The sequence below is a fragment of the Agelaius tricolor genome, unplaced genomic scaffold (genome assembly GCF_023055355.1).
Source record: "Agelaius tricolor isolate 1412-34295 unplaced genomic scaffold, bAgeTri1.0.p SCAF_7, whole genome shotgun sequence".
NCBI lineage: Eukaryota > Metazoa > Chordata > Aves > Passeriformes > Icteridae > Agelaius > Agelaius tricolor.
In genome coordinates this window covers 27,140,628-27,165,746 of record NW_027269267.1, presented here as the reverse complement: position 1 = coordinate 27,165,746, position 25,119 = coordinate 27,140,628, and the positions used below count along the sequence as shown (strand labels likewise).

General features: G+C 40.1%; 1 protein-coding gene across 1 annotated transcript in view; it reads left to right on the top strand.

The window, feature by feature from the left end:
- The window catches only part of RASA3 (RAS p21 protein activator 3), a 130,453-nt gene that overhangs the window by 34,946 nt on the left and 70,388 nt on the right, over positions 1–25,119 (top strand). Inside the window, exons 2-3 of the mRNA XM_071430715.1 lie at positions 2,865–2,982; positions 14,243–14,346. Of these exons, the coding sequence (XP_071286816.1) occupies positions 2,865–2,982; positions 14,243–14,346 (222 nt within the window). The remainder of the gene's footprint in view (positions 1–2,864; positions 2,983–14,242; positions 14,347–25,119) is intronic.

The following is a 25,119-nucleotide window of genomic DNA, read 5'->3' as shown; positions in this document are numbered from 1 at the left end:
AACTTTTTTGTCTTGGAGAAATCTAAAGAGCAACTGAAGCTCTAACAGAGTGCATTTGTTGACTTAAAATGTCTGGCTAGAGAGCTGAGTCTTTAGCTGTGCTTGAAAGCTTGATAAATTTTTCTTTCTCAACTGCTCAGTGCTGGAGGAATCTAAACAGCCATTGGCCAGTGTTGGGAAGAAGCAGTGTTTTTTTTTTTTTTTTGTAAGCTACTCAAGTCAGTAACATGATTAATATATTGGGTTGGTCAATTAATCCCTTGTTCTAGTCTCCATGGTTTTCCAGGGTCTTTTTCATTTTGAAGAAAGAAATTACTGTAAAATGTCTTCTCCCTCTATCTTCCCTCTGTGCACTTTCTACCATTGTGACGGTGGTGACCTTTAATTTGCTGTACAGACTATGCAGGCATCCATTTTCCAGTGATGCTAAATGGTGTCTTCCTTTACACTGCAGTTAGGTTTCAATATTGTGGGCTTTGCTATTGTAAGTCTTTTATGAAAGAAAAGAACTGAGTTCTCAAAATGTGGTTCTTAGAGTACTTGACATAACTATTACCTTTAAGTGCTTAAGTGAATATTGTGCACATGAAAAAATAATGGAAATCAAGATGAAAAATAGAGATTTGGTTTCATGTGATGCATTAATCTTGAAGTAGAAAGTGGAAGAGTGAAGAAAAAGGGAAGCTGTCTTACTGTTTTGGTTTGATTTTGAGCTTGAAAATGTTGTGTCTTTCTCTTGGAAGAAGCGTGAGAACAGTGTGCCAGCCCTGGAGGAAGACTTCCTTATCAGTCTGCTATTGAAACACTTCCTGTTGACACTGTCTCTTTGGGGAACTGTACCCTGTTATCCAGGAAAGAGGCTGGTCTCATGTGACTCTAAAGGAGAAAAATTAACAGGAATTTGCTTGCTTGGGCAGAGAAGACAGACTTGGAGGCCTCAGTCTGTGTGAGAATAGGGCATTTGATTTGTAACTTGCTTGAACTCAGACTAACAAGAATAAAACTTGGAGGTTTAGTGTGGCAGGACAGACTTCAGTGCAGACTGAGCAAGCCATCAATAATCCTCAGTATATTTTTGTCTGGAGCTGCTGCAGCTGACCTATTGCTAACACTTCAGCTTAGTTTAACACCACATTGAGCATGCCAGCAGATGTTCCAGTCACACCTTCAAATTACAGTGGAGACAGCTTTTTTTAATCCAGTGTCTCACAACTCTGAAGGAAGTGGGAAGAATGCTATCAAGTTGTATCAGCTGAGCTGAGAGAACAAACTTATTTAGAAGAACTCTGAAGCAAGGATTTAGTGTCTGAAGCAACAGTTTCTAGTCCCTTTTTAGTGCCTCTATATGTGCTTCATGATTAGCTTTAGAAAACATATGCACCTATCCATATACAAACCATTTTTGAGAAATGTGGTTGTGTGATGTTTCCAAGGGCATGCCATGGGTCAGTTAGCAAAAGTGTGCGAACAGTGTGCCAGAAGGAGATCATAGGCAGGAAGATGTGGAGTCCTGTGTCATTTTATGCCTTTCCTTAATAGCTGAGGGTGCAGGTTGGCTCAGCATTTCCTTGCTATGCATCTTCAGTGTTTACAGGCACATGCATGAGATTGCTGTGGAAAAATCTGCCAAAAGGAACAAGTATGTCTTTGCTGAAGACAGAGTTGAAAAAAACAAGGTGATTCTGTTATTAGTATGAAGCTATTTGGGAGCCAGAGGCTGAGAAACAATGTGTCTAGGAAAGTGCACTTAAACTGAGCTGCAAGGGTTGTATAAAGTTATATTTGTTACCATCATTTAGAGCTTCCTTCTGTACTGGCAAACAAGCCTGTGTTCCCTTGGTCTGTGCAGTTTTGGTCTTACTCCTTATATTTTTACCAGGACAGAATGACCTAGTACCCATGCTATGTACTAATAATCTCCAGCTACTGGAAGAGTGACAGTAAATAAGACCATGTGCATTGCAGACTTAAATTTCGGTCTGAGTTTTGTCTTTAGAGTTAAATCACTCCTCCACATAGTGATACACACTTTAGCAAAATGATGAGGGCATTGTCCAGTTTCCTGTTGGAGAGTTTTGATTTTTATCAGTCAGCCAAGGAAGTTTAGTGCTTGGCTTTGGTTGTTAATGAATATGTAAAGGGGAAAACTGTGATTTTTGTTCTTGTTTCATACACTTGGGTTTGCTAGTCTCTTGGTTAGCCTGAGTTCCTCAGTCCTGTCCTTTTTGTTGTTGTTAATTATAGTATTTACTTCTTGCTGTAGTTTTGAAACAAATGTTTATTGTGAAGAATATTCATGACTTGCATGGTACCTTTGTGCAGGGGCCTTAAGCAGCTTCACAAGTGCTAATTATCCCATCAGAGTGCTTTGAAGTCCAGCTTGTGATCTAAGACTGTTGGCTGTAACTAAAGTGACTGTTTTCCATCTCCACATCCGTGGTGAGTGGTGGAGCTGTGATCTGCACAGCTCATTTGCTGTGTTCTGGTAATGACTTCAGGATAAAATCAGTGGGCTGTGTTGAAAAGCTTGGTTGCTCCATTGTGTGGTGTTCTTGGTATCTTAGGGGAACATTAATCAAAACCTAAACATTGTATGGAAGGAGATAGTCTGCATCCAAATACATGTGGATAAATTGGATGGAATGGACTTTTGAGTTCTTAGCTGAGCTCTAAACCTGAACAGGACCTGCTGCATTGAAAACAGGAGACTGCTGCAAAGTTTAATAGAGACTTCACATTTGAGAAGGAAAATGTAATACTTTTGTTTAGCTATGTTGCTGACACTGCAGTAGTTGACAGATGACTAATTTAGGGATAACATTTTAATATGTAATCTTTCTGGTTTTTTTCTTTCTTGTCTTTAGGTGAAGCCAAAAATCTTCCTACATATCCGGGGCCAAACAAGATGAGGGATTGCTACTGTACTGTAAACCTGGACCAGGAGGAGGTTTTCAGGACCAAAATAGTGGAGAAGTCATTATGGTAACACATACATATATAAATGTTCTGTTGACTCTTCTTATTATCTGCTAACTAGGTTTGTTTAATATTCCAAAGATACTTTCTTGAGGAGAGAAGAGAGGATGAATAGGATTCTTCCTCTAGTTTTAAAAACACTAGTGGTAAAAACAGGAATGTCATGATACTGACCTGTATTTAAAGGAAAAAAATGCCTTCACCAAGGCAATCCATATTAATTTTTTCCCTAACAATGTACCACCAGTGCTTCTTTCTTTCTGCAATAGTTGTTTTGTATCTCCCTAAGCTTTTAAAATCTCAATTTAGAAAAGGTTCACTAAACTCCATTTTGCATCTTTCTAGGCTTAGAATTTTGCATTGGTCTGGCTGCCCTAGGGAATTGAGTTAAGAATTTTATTTTTTTTCCTGTCACGAGGCTGTAACTGAAAGAAGAGGTCTGAACATAAGATGCCTGTCTGATTATCTTGGACATTTCCTATGAGATTGCAGAGGTCAAATGTAGAATGAAACAGAATGAAAAGCATGTAGCAAAAGTTAAAATGCTTTCTTCTGGAAATCCTTAGACATAAAAAATAAAGGGAACTAGGCTGGGCATTTATGTATATTCTGGTAAGCCAGGCTTTTTTTTGAGTGGAGAGGAAAGAAGCAGCAAGGAACAATCAAGTTCATAACTTCTGTCTTAGGAGATAACTCTCACTTTCTCAATTTGAGTAATAAGTTAGGAATTTGCTATTTGTCTTGTTATTGCAAATAACGAACTTCAGGAAGTATCTCTAGACCTCACTCCCAGCTACTCAGAAGTACCTGACACATTCAGGAATGTGAGTGGGATTTATTCCTGTAAGTCTCTTTAATTGTTCTTTCACACAAATTTTTGTGATCTTTAAGCCTTTTTGGTTTTGAGTGATGATGCTAATGCTCTTTTATTTGTCGTATACAAACCAAAAGCAAAAATTGCTCTGTATGCCTTCCTCCTCACCCCTATAGCTGACATGTAGTGTCCCTAAATAAATATCCCTGAATCAGCTGTTTTTTTTTAAACTGATTTTGTGAATCATATACATTTTGTTGTTATTGTTGTTTTGGGGATTTTAAAATTTTTTTTTCTGGATGATCATTAGTGCTTCACAGGGAAATAGAAGATAGGAAGTGAGGATGTGTGAGAATAGTTGATATAATTTCCTTGAACTAATCCAAGCATTTTTCTGTTGAAAAAATAAACTCTTGGTAATAAAAATAAGCAACAAATGTAATTCCTTCACTGGGAAAAGTTGCATCTGTTTTTAGATTGTCTTATAAAGATGGAGAGGTACATGAGGCTGTGCAAAATTGCAAGGTTTCTAGTTTCCTGACAGGACTAAGTTAATTCTGTTAATTGAGGCAAATTCAGGGGAGAACTGAGCAATAATCAGAGGTCTGGAGAACATAACTGGTGAGGAAAGATTGAAATATTGGAATTGTTTATCCTAGAGAAGAGGGATGAGAGTAGCCATAAATATGTAGATAAAAAAATAAACAATAAACAAAACAAAAAAACCCAACCAAACAACCCCCCCACCAAAACAAAAATTTGAGAGGGGGGAAACTGGCCTGTGTGTCCAGTATGGATATTGCAAGTAATAATGAACTCAAATTGCAGTGGGGAAGGAAGTTGAGGTTAAGGTTAACTGTGAAGAAAAATCTTTGCTAAAGGTTCTGAAGCACTGGAGTAGATTTTGTTCGTTTTTATGTTTATTGCTGATGGCTTTTAATAGGTTCTATATGATCACCCTCAACTAAACAATAGGGATCTTCCAGCTTTGAAACAGTGGTGGGACCAGATGACCTCTCAAAATCCCATTATGAACCTATTTTCTTTGATCTAAGACTTGACTAAAATGGTCTCCTTCATCATTGTTTCTTCTCCTAGTCAGTGGGAGCCTGCCTTCTCCCTGTGTGAGCTTCTGTTCTCAAATACTATTTTTGAAAAACTTGCTGCTTTACAGTCTCTGAATATCCACTTATAGACATTCATATCAACTCAGTTTTGCATTTAGCCCTGTCTTTGTTTTTTGGGGCCATAAAAGAAAAGCAGACAAAAATCCCAAATACATGAGTGGTAATCCTGGGATGTCTTCCCACTCCGTGGGTAGGAATTGCTTTTACTTCATGAGGCACACTCAAACAGCTACTCTATCTTTCATGACTGTGTTTACATTTTTTAAAACAAATGCATACATAGACTCCTAGAAGATGTTTTTCAAATGATACCAGACCCTACTGCAGTTGCCCATTGTTTTTTAGAGGATTCTGGGATGAGGAGCCCGTCATACTGTTCCATTCTTTAATGCTTGTCTGCAGATGGATTTAACCCATTGGGTGAGTTATTGGGCAGGTGGGGCTCATGTGCCCTATGGGCCATGGAATTTCTGTGCAGCAGAGAAATTCCTGCTCTCATGTCTGGTGCTCCTTTGGCAGGCACTTGCCAGCTTAATCATGAATTGTGTTGGTCTGTTTTTCTGAGGTATTGCAGTGATACACAAGTGTTTGGGAACAGGGATGTGAAGCTGGGCCAATGCTTGGCTAAATTAATTGAGTCCTCCCTGAAACACTGCATGGCTGGGTGACACAGCTTGTCACAGTTCTCTACAGTTTGAAGGAGAGATCACTGGCTCTGGTCTGTTGTTCATACCTGGTTTCTACTTCCTGTCACTTCATGTCTGGCACAGGACTGGCTTGCTATAAAGTTTTAAGTATTTCTTGTATTTTTACTAAAGCTGATAACTCCCTCATCTTCCAATAAGCTCAAAAAAATTACTTGTATGTAGTCTATAGAAAACAAGATATTTTGTGTGAAAATCTGAATTAGGAGTCTTTCATATGCAGCCCTAGCCCTACTGATTCTGGAATGACGTCTTCTTGTTCAGATTTATCCTGGAGAAGCCCATCTTTTGCAGCATTTCTGAATGTTTTTTTCCTTCACCTGCATGAAAAGGCTTGTAATTGAGACAATGTCTTGTGTAGTTGGGAATTACGGTTTTCCCCCCACACACACATTTTTCTCAGTTGAGCTTCTTTAGGCATCTACTAGGCATTGCATGAATCTATATTTTTCCATGCAGGCCTGCTCCTGGTGTAAAGCTTAAATAGAACTGGCAGATGGAAAAAAGGAAGCAGTTATCTCTCCTTCCCAGAGGGACTTGGATGAATGTCCAATTCTGGCTTGCTTTGAATATCTGTTAGAGAACCTTCAGACTCTGACTCATCCTCTCCTGTTTTATGCTGGGACAGTGTAAGAAGTTGCCTCCCTGAGCTTTGTCCTAATCTTCTGCAACGTATTTTCTTTTTTTATTAGTCTGTGGCAGAGGCATGAGATGACAGCTGAGAGCAGTAACCTTTTAAATCAACAATGCATGAATCATTCAGAACTCAAAAGAATTGAACCAGCACATCCTGTTGTCCAGTCAAGTGCCCTTACCAGTGCTCTGAAGAGAATATCTATGAGCTTGATGCCCTTTATCTAAATATGTGTCTCAAAAGCTGAGAGGAGCCAGCATGGTGAATCTTACCTCCTCTGTTCAGCAGTCAGGTGGGGCTCATAAATTACAACATAACTTAAATCATTCCTGCCATCCAGCCTCTTGGCTGCTGTTAAACTGGATGGTGGGCACTGCTGCCTTGTGCTTGAAGATTTTGAGGGCTGCTGCAATAAACTTAGTAGTGTCTGACTGAAACAAGTCAAGGGTTGGTTACCACTGGGGCAGGCCTTCCTATAAAGCCACAGAGCAACATGAAAGTGCTGTTTATATGGGGAGTTCAGAATCATCCCACTTCTCTGAGGGTCTTTGGGCAGGAATAGTGACTATGTGAATTGGTCAGACCAAGAAATCCAGGTTCTCAGGGAGAGAATCTTGAACTCTTCAAGCAGCACTGTTTTTGTAAACTTGGCACAAGCTTTTGCTAAATTCTAAGAAGGTCACATGCAAGTCATAAGATATGAGGGAGAGGTCAGTTAGAGCCAGGATTTAATATGCTTCTCTGTTTTGTATTTGTCATTCAATATTTATATTACCGTCATCTACAAAGACACTGAGTAGATTTGGACCCATTCCATATAACCTAGCAAAGATGTACGTGAAGGGACTCGTGTATTTTATGTCCTAAGGAGCCTGTTAGAATGACTGTGGTTTTTAAAATGCAGAGCTCTACAAATTTTTTTTTAGTTCTGAGCTGCAAGTAAACAGCCTGACAAGAATTCTGCCTATTAATTCCCTTTGCTCAATAAACCACTTATCTTCCCCCATTAGTAGCTTTCCCTACTTCAGGCTCCACCATCCAGGAGTGTTTCCTAGCTACAGATATTTCCTGAGGATAAATTTTCTTGGATTGTTGGTGTTAAGGCTGACTTTGCCTTTGCAGTTTGCATCAAATGTGCCCATTCACTTAAAGGGCAGTGTCAGCTGCAACAGGAAATCAAGGCAGCTTCTCAAATCATAGGTGAAGAATGGAAGGAATGTGACATCTCTAAATTTGTTTCAAGGATATGAATAAAGGCAAAATCTGTCGTACGCTAAGAATCAAATGTCTGACAGTGTGTGCTTTAGAGAGGTGAGCCAAGCATCTTGAGTCTGTGATTATTTAGTTCACCACTATTTCACTGAGGAATTTTTCACATGCTAAACATAGTGATCAAAGCCTGAATGAAACAGCAAATGAAGCCATAGGCACTTTCCCACCTCTGGTCGCGTTTGTTTTTTTTGTTTTTTTTTTTTTTTTGCTAGTCTGGGCTAAACATAACAATGAGAACTACAAGTCTGCAGTGTGCTTGTGACTGTATATTGAAATGTGCTGTAAATTCATAGTTGAGGCTGTGTTCTCTTTCATAGGTGGTTATACTGTGTTTGTTTCAGAATTAGATCAAGTAACAAATTCAGCCAATAGCTCTCTGAATTTTCATTAAGTTATTTTATTGCCATATTTAATTCTATTTTCTAATTCTAGGTTTGCTTAAATCCTCTTTCTCAGTGTGTTTGGAGTTCATGGCTGTGTAGCTAAACTTCTCATGTTCTGATAACATCTTGGATGCAGGCCACTTCTCAAATTTTAAACACAAAGTTGTTTCCCTTAGTTGGAATGTTGCCAAAATTAGCTGTTGTATCTGAGCTAGCTCCATTAGCTGTTTCTACATTCTTACATTGCCAGCTCACCTCCTTGAAATAACAGCTTTCCCCAGCCCAGATGCCTTAAGCAGAGAGGCCTTGAGGTGGATGTTGTAGTGTGTTCTGCAGCCTCACTCCTGCAGGTTCCCTGCTGTCTTCTGCATGTGACAGCACCTAACCTGCCTTGAATTCCTGATGACAATAAACTTCAGTTCTGGAACACCCCGAGCCTCTAAGGGAAAGGGTTAAGATTGGTAGGGGTACGGCTTCAGCCTGGTCAGGGATATTACTGAAGCCAAGGACTGCATGGCTGTGCAGGGAAGTAATATAGCTGGGAAGAGTGCCAGTAAGGGAAGCAAGATTTAATGGAAGAAGGAGAATGAAGTGAACCTTGAGACCCAAGGCAGGGTTTATGAATGAAAGTGTTTATCTATATGAAAAGCCACCCATGTGAGTAACAATTGTTGGTGTTGTAGGCTGCTTTGAGTGATTAAAAAAAAAAAAAAAAGTAAATGCAGCTATAATGTGACTTCTGCTGTTTGTGTGTGTCATCTTACAGAATATTTTGGGAGGTGACCAGGGGCCAAATGGCTGCTGCTTCAGTTTATCATAATCCTTGTAAGCCTCATTGAGCCAAACCAGCAACTGTCAAGTGAGGTTGATAACTATAGCTCATGTGTCTGTCTGTCTCTTCTGAGCACAGGATTGAGAAAATGCACACTGCTTTATTTTTTTCCTCTCTGTAGTAGGGCTGGTTATGGGTGTAACAAAGCACTGTTCATCCGAGTGTCTCTGCGCAGTGACATCAGAAAAAATTCACTTAGGCTCAGTGGGTGTCTGGTAGACTGCAGCCAGCACTCTCAACAGTGGGCAGAAGTGATATGTTTGGATTTAGAGGTTGCCTCCTGTGCCATATACTGCCTGTTGCATGTCCTCTGTCAAATCTGTGCTTCAAATGTAATATTAGTAATTTTTTATAAATTGTGTCAGAAAGCTACTGTGGCATCTGCCAACTTTGGCTTTTACAGACTATGTCTTACTTGCCTGTTGTCTCCTAGTTTTGTGTCTAGTAGGAGACTGAAGTGTATTCAGATTTTATTTGGCTTGCTGTATCTGCTTTGAATAAACCTCTTCTCTTCTACCCCACTCCCTTACATATGCTGCAAAGCATAGCATAAAAAGTATTAACCAAGTAGTAGAAAAAGCTTAGTAGTAGAAACAAACAAGTGTGCTCCTTTGTACAGACTGATTTTGCTTCCTGCTCACATGGTGATGTGAACTCTGGTGTTCAGTTCATGTAGCAGGATGAATTCAGTATTTCTAAACCTTTTAAAATAGTCAGAGGATGTGGAGTTGTCTGTGGCATGTTAATAGTCCTTACTTTTAATCACAAAAGCAGTTTAAAAAAAATCCATACACAAAGAATTCTGGCTTGAGGGGTTTCATTATTATTCATCATGCAACTCTTTCACTTCATCCACTGAAGTACTGGTGCCAGCACAAAAACAAAACTGCTTTAGCGAATCCTAAGTATTGAAAAACAAGCATGAGGTTTTGTAACACAGCCTGAAACTAAAGAAATGTTTTTACACTAACATTTATTTCATGAAATCTCTTCCTCTCCATTAATATTGTGATTATATCAGTAGATATATGAAGCTATGAAATAAAATTGCAAGTATGCTTCTGGAATTTAGTAAAATTTGTAAATGTGAACAATTTTTGAACCCTTTCTAGAGGGTTTATTGTGTTTGAAGTAAGGATTCTCTTCATTATTTGCTTTCATTCCACTTGATCTGCGCAGTAATTTCTGTTTCTCTTCTCCTTCCCTGTCTCCTCCTGAAAATATCCACTGCCAAAACATGCATTAGAAGACATTCAAAAATAGATACCTTGAAATGGGGAGGGCTGGAAAGCTGTAAGTGAGTGAAACAATACCTAGAGGGATCTCTTTTAGTTTTGTTTTCTTGGTATTCCAAGAAAATATACCTTGCTCCATGCTGTGAGCATTCAAAACAAGCAAGTTTTTGTTGAGGGGAGAGTGAGTATGCCTGAAGGTTCAGATAGGTTGCACTGTTTATGCATCTGTCTGACTTCATTTTTTTGTGTATGTCTCTTCTGTGGGGAGAGCTGTGGAAGCATACTAGGGAAAGTGTCCAGAGGAGAGATTGTTCAGTGTGTGTGTGTTGGTGATAGAGGCTGTACAAAAGCTGTGCAGTAAGAGAGCCCTGTGCTTCCCAAGGAACAAGGACATATTAAGATATGTGCATGTACTGAAAGAGAAATGAGAAAGGGGTGTAAAGGAGAGCGTGTGGAATAGAAGGCTAATCAGGCCCTTGTGTGTCTGAAAGCTTGGAGCAAGGATTTAAAAATTGGTACAGATCTTTCTCCATTTCTAACCACATCAGGAAAATAAGAGACAGTGACTTAAGAACAAGCTCTGTTTCATAACTAAAGCCTGGCTGATACCTGCAGTGATACTCTTCTTGTTACTTCGATGGCAAAACTAAAACAAAATTAGCAGAGCTGTTCTGAGCTTAGTAGTCCTTACTGAAGAAGCTGGGTTTGAAAATGCAATTATGTTCAGCTTGGAAGGAGATGAATTGCATTTTCAGGGGAGATCCACTGTTTCTGGCCTTGCAAGTTCCTGTTCTCAGCAGTTCCATCCCATCACTTGTTTGAAGTCCAGAAGAAACTGAAATAATGACAGCATTGGTGTTGGCCATGCCCTTCCCTTGTGATCATATTCATGTGCAGTCTGTGCTGCCAGGCTTGGGGAGGAGGCCCTCATTGTCACTCCTCCACTTTGAGTGACTAAAATATCTCTTGAGTGTAGGGCTGATTCATCTACAAGGAAAGTTCAACTCAAAACCTGTAAGTTGAATCTGAACTCACTTGGTTCTTGAAAGATTTCTGAGTTTTTGGCCAGGCTAGTTCCAGTATTTGTTTTGGAGGATGTTGTCAGACTCCTGAGGGCTGGGTCAGCAGATGCTGCTGCTTTTTATTAATTGCTCTGTCAAAATAAAAGTACTGACTGAATCCCCATCTGACAAATTCTGGCTTTTCAGAGAGAGGAGACACTGGGGGAAGGATTTAGCTGTTCTTTTGGAAAAACTGTTCTGGAGCCCTGGGGTTCTCGCTCAAGATAAGTTAGCTTGGGAAATAAATTATGGGATTTGACTGCTGCGACCTCTTGCTCTTCAGGTCTTGGTGGGAGACAAAGCAAGTACTGTTCTGAAGAGATACATGGGGAAAAAGCACACATTTCAGTGGAAGCTAGAAGTATTTTTGTGGTTGCATTTGATTCCTTCAGAAAGAAGTTACTGTTTCTGCAGAGCTGCACAAGATTGGGCGGGAACATACTGGATTTATCTTGATGTGTGTTCTTACAATTAAAACTTTGCTGGCTAATTACCCAGTGCAGAGTGAGTATGCTTGTGTTGGAAATCTGCTTGCTTAAATTAATTAAGAACCAGTGCACCTCAGGGGTGTTACCTGAGTGATGAGAGGTTGTGAATCTGCAAGGGGCTCAAGATCTCAGAGGGGAGAAGCCAAGAGCAGAACAAAGCATCTCTTCTGTTGATGGTGGCTCAGACTGCACTGCTCAGACTAATAAACCTTGTGCCAGCAGTAGTGACCTGATATGGTCCCTGCATGGCTAAGTCAGCTAAGTCACAGCATTTCTTCTGTTAATTAGTCTCTTTCTGATTTTGTGCATTGGGCTAGGTACCTCCTGTTGTCCACGCTGCTTTTCTGGCTCTTGTTTGTTTTGCTGTGTTGTGATCTTAGTTGACTTCTGCCTCTGTTCAACACCCATGGCAAACATTAATGGGAGGGACTTGCCAAAGGTTCCAGTTGATGTCTCTTCCCCCCAGAATCATTAAATTATGCTCAGTATAAGTCACTTGTATTTATATTGCATTTAAATTTGCAGTACACTGAAGCTTCCCTTACATCATTGATAGAGGATTGGATATATAATCCACAGTTCATTAAGTATTGTTTCATTCTAAGGTCATGAGTGAAATAAATTCATCTGTCATGTTCTTCCAGCAGAAAGGACAATTTTATGGCTGAATAGAGTATTAAAGCTCAGAATGATGGAAGTGTTTTGCATGTATAATGCACTAGGTATTTGGGCAACATTAATGCATTTGTTTGGCCCCCCAGGGTTAAGCCTGTGTGTGAAAACATGCACCAAGTGATGTGCACAAAGTGAGGCCCTTGGGGCTGCCAGCACAAGCATGGCTGCTGGGACAGTCCTGCAGCTCCCAGTTTGGTAGAAGCTGCTTTTAACAAAGAATTAAGGTATTTTGGGCCTGAAGTGGTGGCTGTGAAATTCTTGCTTCCAAATGAAACTTATCAAAGCAGAATGGGTAGAGGGGATGTAACAAGGAGTGCTGAATTGGAAGGGGCATTTGGGACAAGGAGTCAAACCATCCATTTCCAGCTGTCAGGTTTTCCTCCCCTGCCTTCACAGTAGGCATGGCTGAGTGGGCCTCACATTGGTTCTTGTCATGTTGATGCATTTTTTTTCAAGGAATGGGAAACCATTTCAGTGGTGGAAGTTTAACCTCTGGGTATGCCTTGGGCTTTGTTGTTCATCCAACATGTGTTCTTTGTGTGGGTAGTGGAGTAACAACTTAAATAATGTTCTTGGTGAATCCAGAGTGATGTCTCTGGATTTCATGAAATTATGGTTTTCCCTTTTCCATTTTCCCTTCAAAGACAGACTGATGAGCTAATTTGCAGTGCTATTATGTTTTAAGGGAGACTTGTCAACTAGCTTTTGAGGGAATGTGGTGATTCTGAGGGAGTGTATTTTTCCCATAGGCAGAAATACAAGCAAAAACATATGGTGGTGTAAAACATCCCTGAAAGAAGCCAGGGAAATGACCTTTCCTGACAAAATTCTGAAAAATTTAAAAGTTTATTCAAGGAATTGTTAATAACTTTTGTGTATCTAATTTTCTAACATAAAAAATTTAATAGTGATTTAAACTACAGCACAATTGTGTCTCATTTTTGAGCTCAACCAAGGCAATAAGGAGGTCTGTGTTTAAGAGGGGAAGAAAAAACTTGCTGGCTTTTGGCCTGTTGGAATTAGATATATTTTTAAGTCTACATCTGCAGTGCTTGCTGTATTTGTCCACGTGACTTGAATTGCATCCACTCATTTAGATCTACTGAAGCGTGAGTGACTTGGAATGAAAGGTCTGTGTAAAATGGTAGACCTGTCAATGAATAAATAATGTTTATATATGCTTATAGCTCCTAGGAGTAAATCCTTAACCATGTAATTTGATAGAAAGAAAATGAAAGCGTTGCTGTCAGGTGTCTGAGAATTTTTTCCCCCATTTAAATTGGTAGGATCCAAAGAAAGCCCTTTAGGTCCCTAAAGAGCTTTTCATGCTGAGATAGTACTTTCTTATTTTTTTAAAACGTTTTAAAAAAAAGGTCTTACTGTAAAAAAAACCAAACAAACAAAACCAAAACTATACAATTCCACTATGCAAAAATAGATACTCAGTGCTCAGAGGTAACAAGCATGGTGCCAGCTCCAAGGCGTAGTTACCATCAGTTGGCTGAGTCTGACTTTAAATAAAAACTTTGCAGGGGATGAGAAAAGATGCAATGGCTGTAGGCATTTTATCTTAAGTATACTAAATGCTTTAAAAAAAAAGCCATGAACCATACTGTGTTTTTCCCATCCTGTTCAGTATGCTTTTGTGATGTCTATCCTAATGATATACTGTAAGCATTCTTTGGCAGCAGGGGCCTCTCCCTGCCCTTCAAGGCACTGTATGTTAACAAATAATGTGGTCTCTGCCTCCTTTGTAAAGGGACACCTGTTTTCCAGATAGAAAGAAGTATTTGTTCTTTTTTGCTCATTAAAAAATCTTGTTCTGTGAGCATTTAAGATATTTAGGAAGAGTCAAAATGGAACAGTGCTTAAAAGTGAACATTCAGTAGTGAGGAGGACCATGACAGTCCAGAGTGTGATGTTCTGGGTGTGAAATATAAACGCACTGGCTTGTCCAGGATACCAACACTAATCTATTTTCCTTTTTTTTGTGTGTGTGTATGTGTTTGTGTATGTTGGTTTTTTTTTTTTGTTCACTCAGCCCCTTCTATGGAGAAGACTTTTACTGTGAAATTCCTCGGACCTTTCGCCATTTGTCATTTTATATTTTTGACAGAGATGTTTTTCGAAGGGATTCCATCATAGGTATGTGTTCATAAATTACTACTTTCCTTACAACTTATTTCTCTTGGATTTTAACTTTTACATCATTTGCAGTCTTAGGAGTTGGGGTCTTGATAGGACTGATGATGATAGTGGTAAGTGCTGCTCAGCATTGTCCTTCTTTTGTCAGTTGTCAAAAATGCCTTCAATATTACATATTATGTATTAAAAAGTTGGGGAGAAAAGCACTGTGTGTTGTGATAGTGAATGCAGATTTCAGTTTAACTAAAACAGGCTTCAGAACCTTATTTAAATGCTGACAACCTCACATTTGTTACTGCAAAGGTTACTTTTTGGTTTTTTTCCTAAGTGCAGTGCCCTTACTCTTGCAGTTTTCCAGGGCCCCCACACTGGGTGTGCACAGTATTGTTAAACTATGGCTGCCTTAACAACAAGCAGAGGAATCCTACTGGCTGTAGGTACCTCAAGTACAATGATGACAGAATTTTGTGGAGTGTATCAGAGCAAGCTGTCACCTACAGAATAGTTTTGAAAGACTTCCAGTGCCTGTTTGAGATTGACAAGATTCCTGCTTTTCCAGATATAATTTGCTGTGTATTTCATCTGCAGCAAATTGCATAACACTCCATTTATCTCTCTGGGGATAAAAACTTTGTAAAAGCTTAGTTGTTATTGAGGGGAACAGTTTCTATTTTAAGTCACTTGAACACTTTGGACTTTTTTTTCAGTTTTTAATCTCTTTTGAAATAGATGGCTGTAGCTATCTTGACAGAGGTTGTAGAGAGGAAGTTGTCAGATGTTGAGCAACAGTTTGTATAATGGCATAAAATTTATTATCTTAAACCATGGAGGGGTGGTGCAGATATTTTATATGTATCTTTACATTACAGTAATTTGTCATGCAGCTTTTTCTTTAATTATTGTTTTACATATGAGATAGGAAGTAGGTCATCATTCTCTTTGTCCGCAAGCGAGCTCATGTGTGTGTAGCATCCTGGGGAGGAGACAGTCTATTTCTGATTGTTGAGTGAGCTTTTGGAAAGCTTTTTGTTCTCTCTAATGTCTAGTTTCCCTTGTACTTTGAAAGTAACAGCTCCCTTCTTTCAACTGATGAGTTTTTCAGTGTTGAAATTATCTGATCTCTTGTGTGTCACCAGTTTTCAGCAGCTGCAGTGACCCATCAACAGGCCAGGGACTTTTCTTGCTCAGGGCTTTTCTCGTTTTCTTGGGAAAACAATCTCTTGAACCACTTAATACATGTCAGACAGGTTAAATTGCAGATAGAGAAGTGAAAATATTTTTATTTTCTCCATGTTTTCTAAGTTCATGTTTTAATAATCAAGCTCTGATGTTGGAGGGGAATTATTCAGGAGCTGCTATAGTAATCTTAAAGGTACTGAGAGCAGTTTGTGAAGAAGACATGCAGAAAATTTAGACTTTTGTTTGCATGCTTGAATGATTGATCAGGTTTTCATTTTTCACTCTCTTCAGGAAATAGCAATGTTAACTTTTGCAAGTGTTGCAGAATCCACAGGTAAGCAAACTGGTGTGTTACTAGACTGGTCTTAGGATCATAGAAAGACCTAGGTTGGAAGGGACTTTAAAGGCCATTTAGTTTCAACACCTTGGTTGAAGCATGGTGAAGTGGACAACCTTCCACTAGACCAGATTGCTCATAGCTTCATCCAGCTTGGCATTGAACAGTTCCAGGGATGGGGCATCCACAGCTTCTCTGGGCAACCTATTCCAGTGCCTCACCACCCTCACAGAAAAGAATTCATTCTTAATGTCTATTCTAAAGCTACTCTTCATTTAAGGCCATTCTCTGTTGTCCTGTCACTGAATGCCCGACAAAAAGTCCCTCTCCAGCCTTCTTGGCCCACTTCAGGCACTGAGAGGCAGCTGGAAAATCTCCTTGGAGCCATGTCTTCTCCAGGCTGAACAGCCTGTCTTCACAGGAGAGGTGCTCCAGCCCTCTGATCAACATACTGACCCTCCTCTGGACTCATTCCAGCAGGTCCACATCCTTCTTGTGTTGGGGGCCCCCAGACCTGGACAAAGTACACCAGCTGGGGTCTCACAAGAGCAGAGCTAGAGGGTCAGAATCACCTCCCTACACCTGCTGGTCACACTGCTTTTGTTGCTGCCCCAGGATGATACAGTTGCCTTGGAAATTTGAGGTGCACATTGCTGGATCATGTTGAGTTTCTTGTCTGCCAGCACTGCCAAGTCCTTCTCTTCAGGGCTGCTCTGAATCCATTCTCTACCTAGCCTGTGTTTGAACTTCTGATTGCCCTGACCCTTGTGCAGGACCTTGTACTTGGTCTCACTAAACTTCATGAAGCTCCCATTGTCCCACCTCTACAGCTTGTCCAAGGCCCCCTGGATGCCATTCCTTCTCTCCAGTGTGTCAACCAAACCAGAGAGCTTGGTGTCAGTGTTGATGTAGCACTAGAAGTCAAAACTCTGGTGTTCCTGCCTACACTGAGGTTTTACACAGTGCACATTGTATTGTAGTATTTTTCCTCTCCTTCTCCTTCTGTTTCCCTTACTTCTTATTGAGACATGTTTTGAAAAGCATTTCAAAGATATGTGATAAACAGCAATGGAGAGGAAGGGAAGAAAAAATCCAGAATTACTGTCAGTTTGATACTACTCTCTAAGTTCTGCTTGTAGTAGGAAATTTTTCTGGGAAGAGAACAGTGCTCTGGAGTAACTTCTTGTGGCTGTTTTCACTATGGGAGTCAGCAGCTGCAAAGCTCAACAGTGGAGCTTTTTTTTGAACAAGGGTGTTGTCATCTTATTGCAAAAGTTCCCGTACCTTCTCGGTGATTTCTCATGTGCAGCTCCTCACAGCACAGCCAACAAACTCCATCTCTCTCCTCACCCAGCTACCCCACTCTTTTGTAGCACTCATCTTCTTATTGGACACAGCTGTGGCCTGTTAAGGACAGGCCTGTTCCTAATCTTTGGTGATTGGTACAGCTGCAACTCCTCAGGGGTGAGACTACCTTCTGCACTATTTTCTTACATTCTATCCCTTCGCACAAGGGAACTCTTCAATTTGTAAAAGTCTGTAACATTTAAAAGCACTAGTTATTCTATCTGTATCTTCAGCTCAGTTTTAAGACTTAAAACTTTCCTTGAAGAGGCTTGTGCAAGGAAGGTTTGGAAGATGTCTGTACTGAAAGGAGTGATCAGAGTAGAGCTAAAATGAGCTCTTTTCCACTGAACTACCACATTCTGTAGTCAGGGGCCCTTAGTTTGCATTCCAAAGATCCCTTGTAACATTCTGTTATCATGAGAGACTTCTGTTGAAGAAAATGTAGTTACTTATGCTCATCCAGCAATGAACTTTTTCAGAGGAGGGAGTTGGGGGGTAGTAGTGTCTTCCATCCAGGAGAGACTGATTTAAAGTCCATGTGTTACTGAGCTTGTGAATTTACCTATGTGCGATTTGAAATGTTTGACATCTCTTGCATTGTTATTTGGCTGGTTTTGAGGGGATTTTGAGACAGAGAATGAGTGCAAATGGGTCAAAATGGTGAGAATTCAGCAAGTAGCTACTTTTTGTAGATGTTTGGTTAGCAGAATTCCTCTTGGTTCACTGTTCAGTGTTTCCAGTTACAATACTGACTTGGTATTACAGTACTGACTACCAGGGTTACTGGAGCTCAGTGATGCTTTTATTTATTGAAATGTGAAGTATAAGTTTGTGCTGGTAAATTCATGTAACTTCAGAGATGCAACTCAGTGTGTGACAGATGAGAATGGTCAAGCTACCGAAACCGGAAGATGTGGGAGAGAGAATATGAAAAACAAGAACCCCTTGAAACCTCTGACACAAACTTCTGAGAAGAGCCAAGCAAACTCAAACTGGAACATGTGTAGGAGATATGTTTTGGAACATGCTGTAGTATTTTGGCATACAGGATGGGAGGATTGTGCAGATAAAGATATCTTTTGAGTCTGCATGTTTGCTTATTACATTTGCATTTTCTTAATCATAATTGCTAAGTCATCTGGGATTTTGTTAGCTTAACAGACACAACTTTTGAACCATTGTGTCTTGGAAGAATATTGAATGCTGGTTGAAATGCAAATATAATGAAGAAAATTCAGAGTTCAGTGGATCTGAAATATTATTTTTCTCTTTTTTTAAGATAAAATATAGCAAATAGTTACTGTGAAAGTAAACTAGTTTTAAGTTGTTGTTTAAGTGATATTGACTGTTACTGGATAGAGTTTATGTACTGACTTATATAATATGTTGAGATGCTTTGAGTAGGAAATATGAAAGCAATGGTAAATGCATTTTAAAATCACATTTGTTTGTTTCTGAATGATCAAGCAACAGTAGTAAGACAATTTGCTGGAATATGTGTCTGTAATGTGTAGAATAGCTATTTCCTTCTGGTTGTTAGCCCCATCTCCTCTGTGTTTTTCTCATTCTAACTTGAAAAACTCAATTGGTGCCCCTCCAGTAATAATGGAGAAAAAAGATGTCTCTGGCTAGATGCAGCAAAAGGAATATTAGGATAGTAGCGCTACTATATCAGGCAAATGTTCTTTAATGATTGTTTTGATATTTTTCAGCCTTTTAGAGATGTTGAATGAGATATGCTGTGTCTACAGTAACAGTAAACTGGGTTTTTCACACCTGAATAACTGAGCTAGATTTAGTGAGGAAAACCATGTTTGTGATATGCTCTGAGCTGATACTTCTAGGTGTGTAATGAATAGCTCAGGCTTCCAGGCTGTGACTTTAATATACAGATTAGATTAAAAACAGGAAATATGCCACACCAAATCACTTAACACTTAGGTGAGAGATTGGTTGATATCATCTGTCCTTCAGGTGACAAGTACACCATCATTTATCCTCTACTTAAGTCAGTTTGGTTTTTCTCACCTCAGCACTTCAATTGTTTTGGTGAGAGATACATGAAACTGACTTGCCAACATCTGTGCTGAGCAGGAACTGAATAGAACAAAATGCTGCTGTGCTGATGGGGATGGAATGGTGCTGAATAAAGCACAGATGTGAAATGTTAAAGCTTTTCAGTGAAGGAGTAGGAAGCCAGTGGGAGAAGACTAGTATGTGGTTCTGTTAATTACTTTTGCAATAACTTAGCTGCTCTAAGTCACCTACATACAGGTTGTTAGGTGTGCTGTATGACAAATTGAGACTCTTGTGGCTGTTGTATCCTGGTAGGTTGTAACTCTTTTCCTGCTTAATGCTGGATGAGGTGAAGCAAAGTAAAGCACTAAAACAAATTTGCCTTCAGAAGTAGTTAAACTTGGCTAATATGGACTAAAGCAGATGAAACCAACTCATAACTCTTGGAGACACTCATAAAGTGAAAACACCTTGGAATTGAGGCTTAAATGTTTGAATTACCTGTTCCTTTATTAATGGTTACTTACAAAGCTGAGGAGGTATGTTTGTAGAGTAATTTATTACCAAACATCCAAGCAAACCATCTCCTGTTATTAGGTAAGTGTTACCAAATGTAGCTGAAGCATCACCTTTTTATTTCAATATTTTACTGGTTTAAAAGAAAAGATTTGAAAAAAAATCATCCCTGATGAACTGTGCTTCTTGCTAGTTAAGTGGAGGAAAGATCCTCCAATAAAGCATGAAGCAGAGATCAAAATTTCAGTAGAAAATAGTGTTCCTTGGTTTCTTCTAGCCTGAGCATGGCTTGGGTAGTGGTTTGCTGTTTCCATAATGTACTGGTGGATGACATGGGAGTAACATATCTGCTCAGTATGATATATAAATATAACTGCTAATGAAATAAAGGAAACAGATGACTCTTCCACAATGGCAAGTCTCAAAAAGATATAATCTAGAATTATCCTGGAAAGGTTCTCTGCAGCTACACAGAAAGGCTAAAGTAAATACACTCTGCATAGAATAAGTTGTTAGGATGCACTCACAATATCTTTTAACCTGATGGGTGGTCCCAAGAGCAGGAGAAAAAAAGCTGAGCTTTCAAAAGCTGGTATTTTTTCTTCTTCATCCTGGAAATACAGATATAAACAAAATTACTGAGTGCTGGAATGTGCTAGAACCTCAACTGTCTTTTCATGCAGCCCTCCTGACCTCCTCCTGACGTGAGGACAAGTTTTGATGTTGTTTGTATATAGAATGAGGGGATGGATGAGGTGGTTGTTCAGTGCAGGCAGCATGCTCAGGGTTTTGGTGCCTGCTGGAAGCCACACAGCAGTGACTGCACGGCTGCAGTTCAGGACTGCTCTCCCACTGCTACAACCAAGGCTACAGCCATTGTCTCAAATGTAGGGCTATTTTAAGGGCCCAGGGAGCAGCTGGCAGAGAGTTGATACCAGAGGTGTGGTTGAGGATTGGCTCTTTTTTTTTGTATGGGTTTTGCTGTTTTTATCAGGGAGGGAGAGCAGAAATTCAGATGGAAGCCAGGTGAGATCTCTTGCATTGTGACCAGCAAAAGAACCCTGATGGAAGTTCATGCAATGCTGCAGCTTGCAACTTTAAAGGATAGAAGCTGTGTTTTGTCCACAGCCTACTTTTCTCTGCCTTATTATCCAAGATAAATCCCACAAAGGGGAAAAATTGATTTAATAAGTGATATTCTTAGTATATTTGGACTAGTTTAAAAAACCCAAACAAATGAAATTGAGGTCATGAATATCACATACCTCAGTACTCTCTGTGGGTGCACTAATGCTGTGCTGGAAGTGTTCTGCTATTATTGCCACTAAATTCTTACCCATTGTAGCAGATGGTCTAATAGTGCTTATGCTTCATGGTGCACTGCACAGGAGCCAGGAGGGAACAATTCTGCTGCTTCTAAGGCTCTGAAGCCTTATGTTGCCCATAATTCTCATCCTTATCTTTGTAATTCTGAAATAGGGAGTTTGCTTATTTTGATCTTTTACTGTGTTATGGGAGAGGTGAATGAATTTGTGGTGTTCTTGAAAAAGGCAGGAAAGGTTTCTGTACTTTCATTTACAGACAAATAACCTTTCATGCAGATAATTATAACCATCTAGGTAGGCTGAAATAGCAGTGATGCTTTTTGTTCCAAGATAATTAGGCTCTCACAGCCTAAAGTGTTGATTAAAATTGGTTCTGATTTGTCCCTAGTCTTTCCAACTATTGAAACCTCCTTTCTTTGTGCACCTTCCTATCAGCTATGTTAAATTAAAACAGTGATACAGTATGTCTGTGTACTTAACATACTAACATTGAAGCAACTTTTGAAGTAGCTTTGAGGCTCATTTATTGCATTGTATAGGAAGAAGACAAAGTCTCTGTTCAGATCTGATAGAAGACTCAGTTATTTAGGCTTTTGGGGCCGTTTAATGTGTGACTCAGACCTAACTCTTTGCTGTAGATTAACTGTACTGCAGTCATTGTTAATGAAGAGTATTATATAATATCATATCAGCTCACCTGGCAGCAGTGTGTAAAATTCTGTTGTTTTCACTATGTAGGTATTCCAAGATAAAGATAACCTAAAGAGAAGGCACAAGAGCTCCTGAAATGCTCTGATTTTAGACTTCTGTAAAATAACTGCTGGATCCAAATGTGTTGGATCATGTTTCAGGTAGAGCCTTGTGCCCTTCTAAAATGACAGGCTCCTTTCCTGTTGCTGCTGTGCTACTTTTTCAGTAAAGAAATCTTCTACTAGTCTAGCATCTGTCATAAACATTCACATATCTCATCTGCAGACTAGAAAATCACTCTTAAAAGGTAGGATGTAATCCTTCAACTGATGCCTAATGCCTTTGTCACCAACAGGTACTGCAGACAGAAGGTGGTTGTGTATGGGTGGAGAATGCCTGAGCCAAATTATCAATTCTGTCAGTCTTTGTATGGAGGTGTTGACCCTGACTTAACAAGCCTAGGCATGTTCAGGGACAGGTTAATGGGCTGCATTGACTTGTTTTGGAAAAATGTTTGTAACCAGTGAGGGATGGGCATTGAGGGTGTGGTGCTTCCACAAGCACTTTCCCGGGCGGTATAGCCAGAAGTTCCTACCCTTCTCTGTTCCAAATCTCTGCTTCTGTGCCCAAATTACAGGTTTCTTGCTGTCTTCTGTCTTCTAGCTATGTTAATGTGATTCTTGAGTGAGGAAGCTCTAAAACAGGTCAGTTGAAATGACCTTTGTGTGTTAAAATGCCAACACCACCCACATGTGACCCATGAAACTTACTTCTTATTCTCTTCTCCTTGCACAGAATGTTTATTTTCATTGTTTGGGTTTTTTTAGATTAGCTTGATTTCCTTAACAGTTTCACTATGCCCTGCTTGAGAGGATGGGGGTGCATGGGTGGAGAACGTAGGAGGCTCTTAAATCAGTTTTTACCAGGGATTATAAAGTGGAATTTGCAGCTTTAAAACCATCCAGGGCCTAGGTAGTAACTTTATTAATCTGTAAGCTGTCTCCTCAATAATAGGTATATTGTTTTTTCCCTAAAGAGAGGTTCACAGAAGGAAGAGCTCAGCTGTGGCATGTTGCACCTTTGTTTTGAACACAGAGTTTAGGATTTAAATGTTGCAGTGAAGATCTGTTCAGTCTGAAGTGGGGAGGGGGATGGTCATAGGGAAAACGTTGCCATATGGATGGAAAACATGCAGCAGTGTGTGAGGTTTTCCTACCCTCCCCCAGTCTGAGGCCCTGGTGAGCATCAGGCTTCAGAAAGAAATTAGTTCAGATGAGAAGAATATTTTTACTTCATCTTTGCTGGTTATTGCTGAGAATCTAACTTCTAAAAGTGTAACTTATACTAAGTTTTGAAATTACAACTTACATTGTTCAACAAGCTTGGCTATTTCCTGCCTCTTCCCATACAGTGTCTAAAAGCTTAATCAGATGCAGACTCTGCAGCCTGGGGCCACTCTGAGGAAACAGCAGGAGTGGCTGGGTGCCTCAGGTGCAAGATTTAGAGTTTCTTGGTGCTGTCTGGAAGCCACCCAAGTCTTGAGAAAGAGTGTGAGACAATGGGCTCGAGTTTGAGAGCATGCTGAAGAACCACAAGGAGGAAAACATCCTTTAAATGAGTGGTGGTAAATCCTTCTGACCTCTTGGGTTTATCTGCAGGGAGAATTACAGGTTCTTATCGTGTAGTGTCAGGTCAAATGACAGGTGCCAACAGCTTGTGATTATTGGCCTAGATTTAGCCTAGTTCTGGTGCTGTGGAAGTTGTTTGAGCCAGGTCAGATGTAGGTCAGCCAGTGGAAGAGCAGTGACTGTGTAGACCAGGGCAGAAGCACGACTGTGCTCAGCACCTGCACTGTGTTTTATGTAGGTCTGGTGATGAGGAGGAGGAATGTGAGCTGGATGAACATATGGACATGGCTGGTGCAGGTGAAGAGTTATTAAAAAATTGAGAGGGAAGCTCCTCTGTGTGTATGCAGAGAACTGTTTAACAGGGCAGATCAAACATTCTGCCTTATAAGTAATATGTCTTTGTATATATTTAGACTGGCCAAACTGTAGGCCCTCTTTTTACTGCCACCCTCTTCTTTTTCCCTAGTAGATTTTTCTTCTTTGTGGATCATTTGGTATGCAATGAAAACCCCTGGATAATAGCCAGCCCAGTCAGTAAGTTTCAGTCATTAATAAAACTTGCTTGTGTGCAGAGCAAACAGTGCTGTTCAAACAGTTTCCTAATCAAAACAGTTGTATCACCATGTTAACTCCCTCAGAGCTAGAGGCACGTGCCATTGCCTGTGAACACTTGGTGCTGCAATCATGCTCATGTACTGACTTTGTGGCCAGACCCATCTGGGTTACCCTGCCATCCTTGATGCAGAGAGCAGTGGAACTCCCTGCTGAAGGAGGGGGCAGTGATCACACCATCTATGCCACGTGCAGATGCAGATATTGGGAAAGAATCCTTGAGTTTTCTGCAGGGCACTCCTTACAGGGAGGTGGCTGTGAATGGGATGATGGCAGGTGACAGTGTTTGCAAAGTGTGTGCAACTGCTGCAGTTGAGTGGAGGATTTCTGCAAGAGATTAAAGGGTAGAGTGAGGATAGCAAGCAGTGAAAGTAAACAATTTCAAATGAGGTCCAAAGCAATTAGTGGAAGGTCATGCATTTCAATGTATTCCTCTCCAAGTATTTTAGAGTCACTAGTTCCCCACAAACCACCATGGTTGGAGAATAAAAGTAGAAGCTTTGAAAAAACACAGTTATCATCCCATGGATTCTCAGCAGAATAACTTGGTGTCTTCTGTTCAGCACAGTGCAGATGTCTTATTTACCCTTCCTGCCATATTATTTTGTAGGTTTCTCTAATTTAATTATTGCATTTCTAAGAAGTTTCAAGTGGCTTGCTCTGCATATCCAATATAGAGTTTCCCTTGTTAATCTCTAGTTAAATGTTTGACAGGAGGTGGATCTGATAATCTCTACAGGCCAAGCAGTGAGAGGATGGTGCTGAGGACAGAATTAACAAGACTTAGGAATAATGGGTCAGAAGTTCTGAAAAAGAAACTAGAGTAGAAACTCTGTCAGATGGAGGGCAGTTGTGGAAGAATGGCAGGTAGTTTAGGAGCTGGGACTGGAAATCTGGAAACTGTCATCAGAAACAGCCTGAGGTGACAGAAGAATGCAGCTGCAACATGGTATGGGGTATGGCCCAGCAAACAGGAGGGCTGGGTGAAGCCATCCAGCTAAAGGAAAAGGCCACAAACTGGGGGAATGCTGGTGTGTAATAACTTGCTGCTAGGACTTCTAGATTTCTGAAGGGAAGTGTTTTTTGTTTGCCACTTTTGTAGTCTTTGATCATGTGTTCTTGC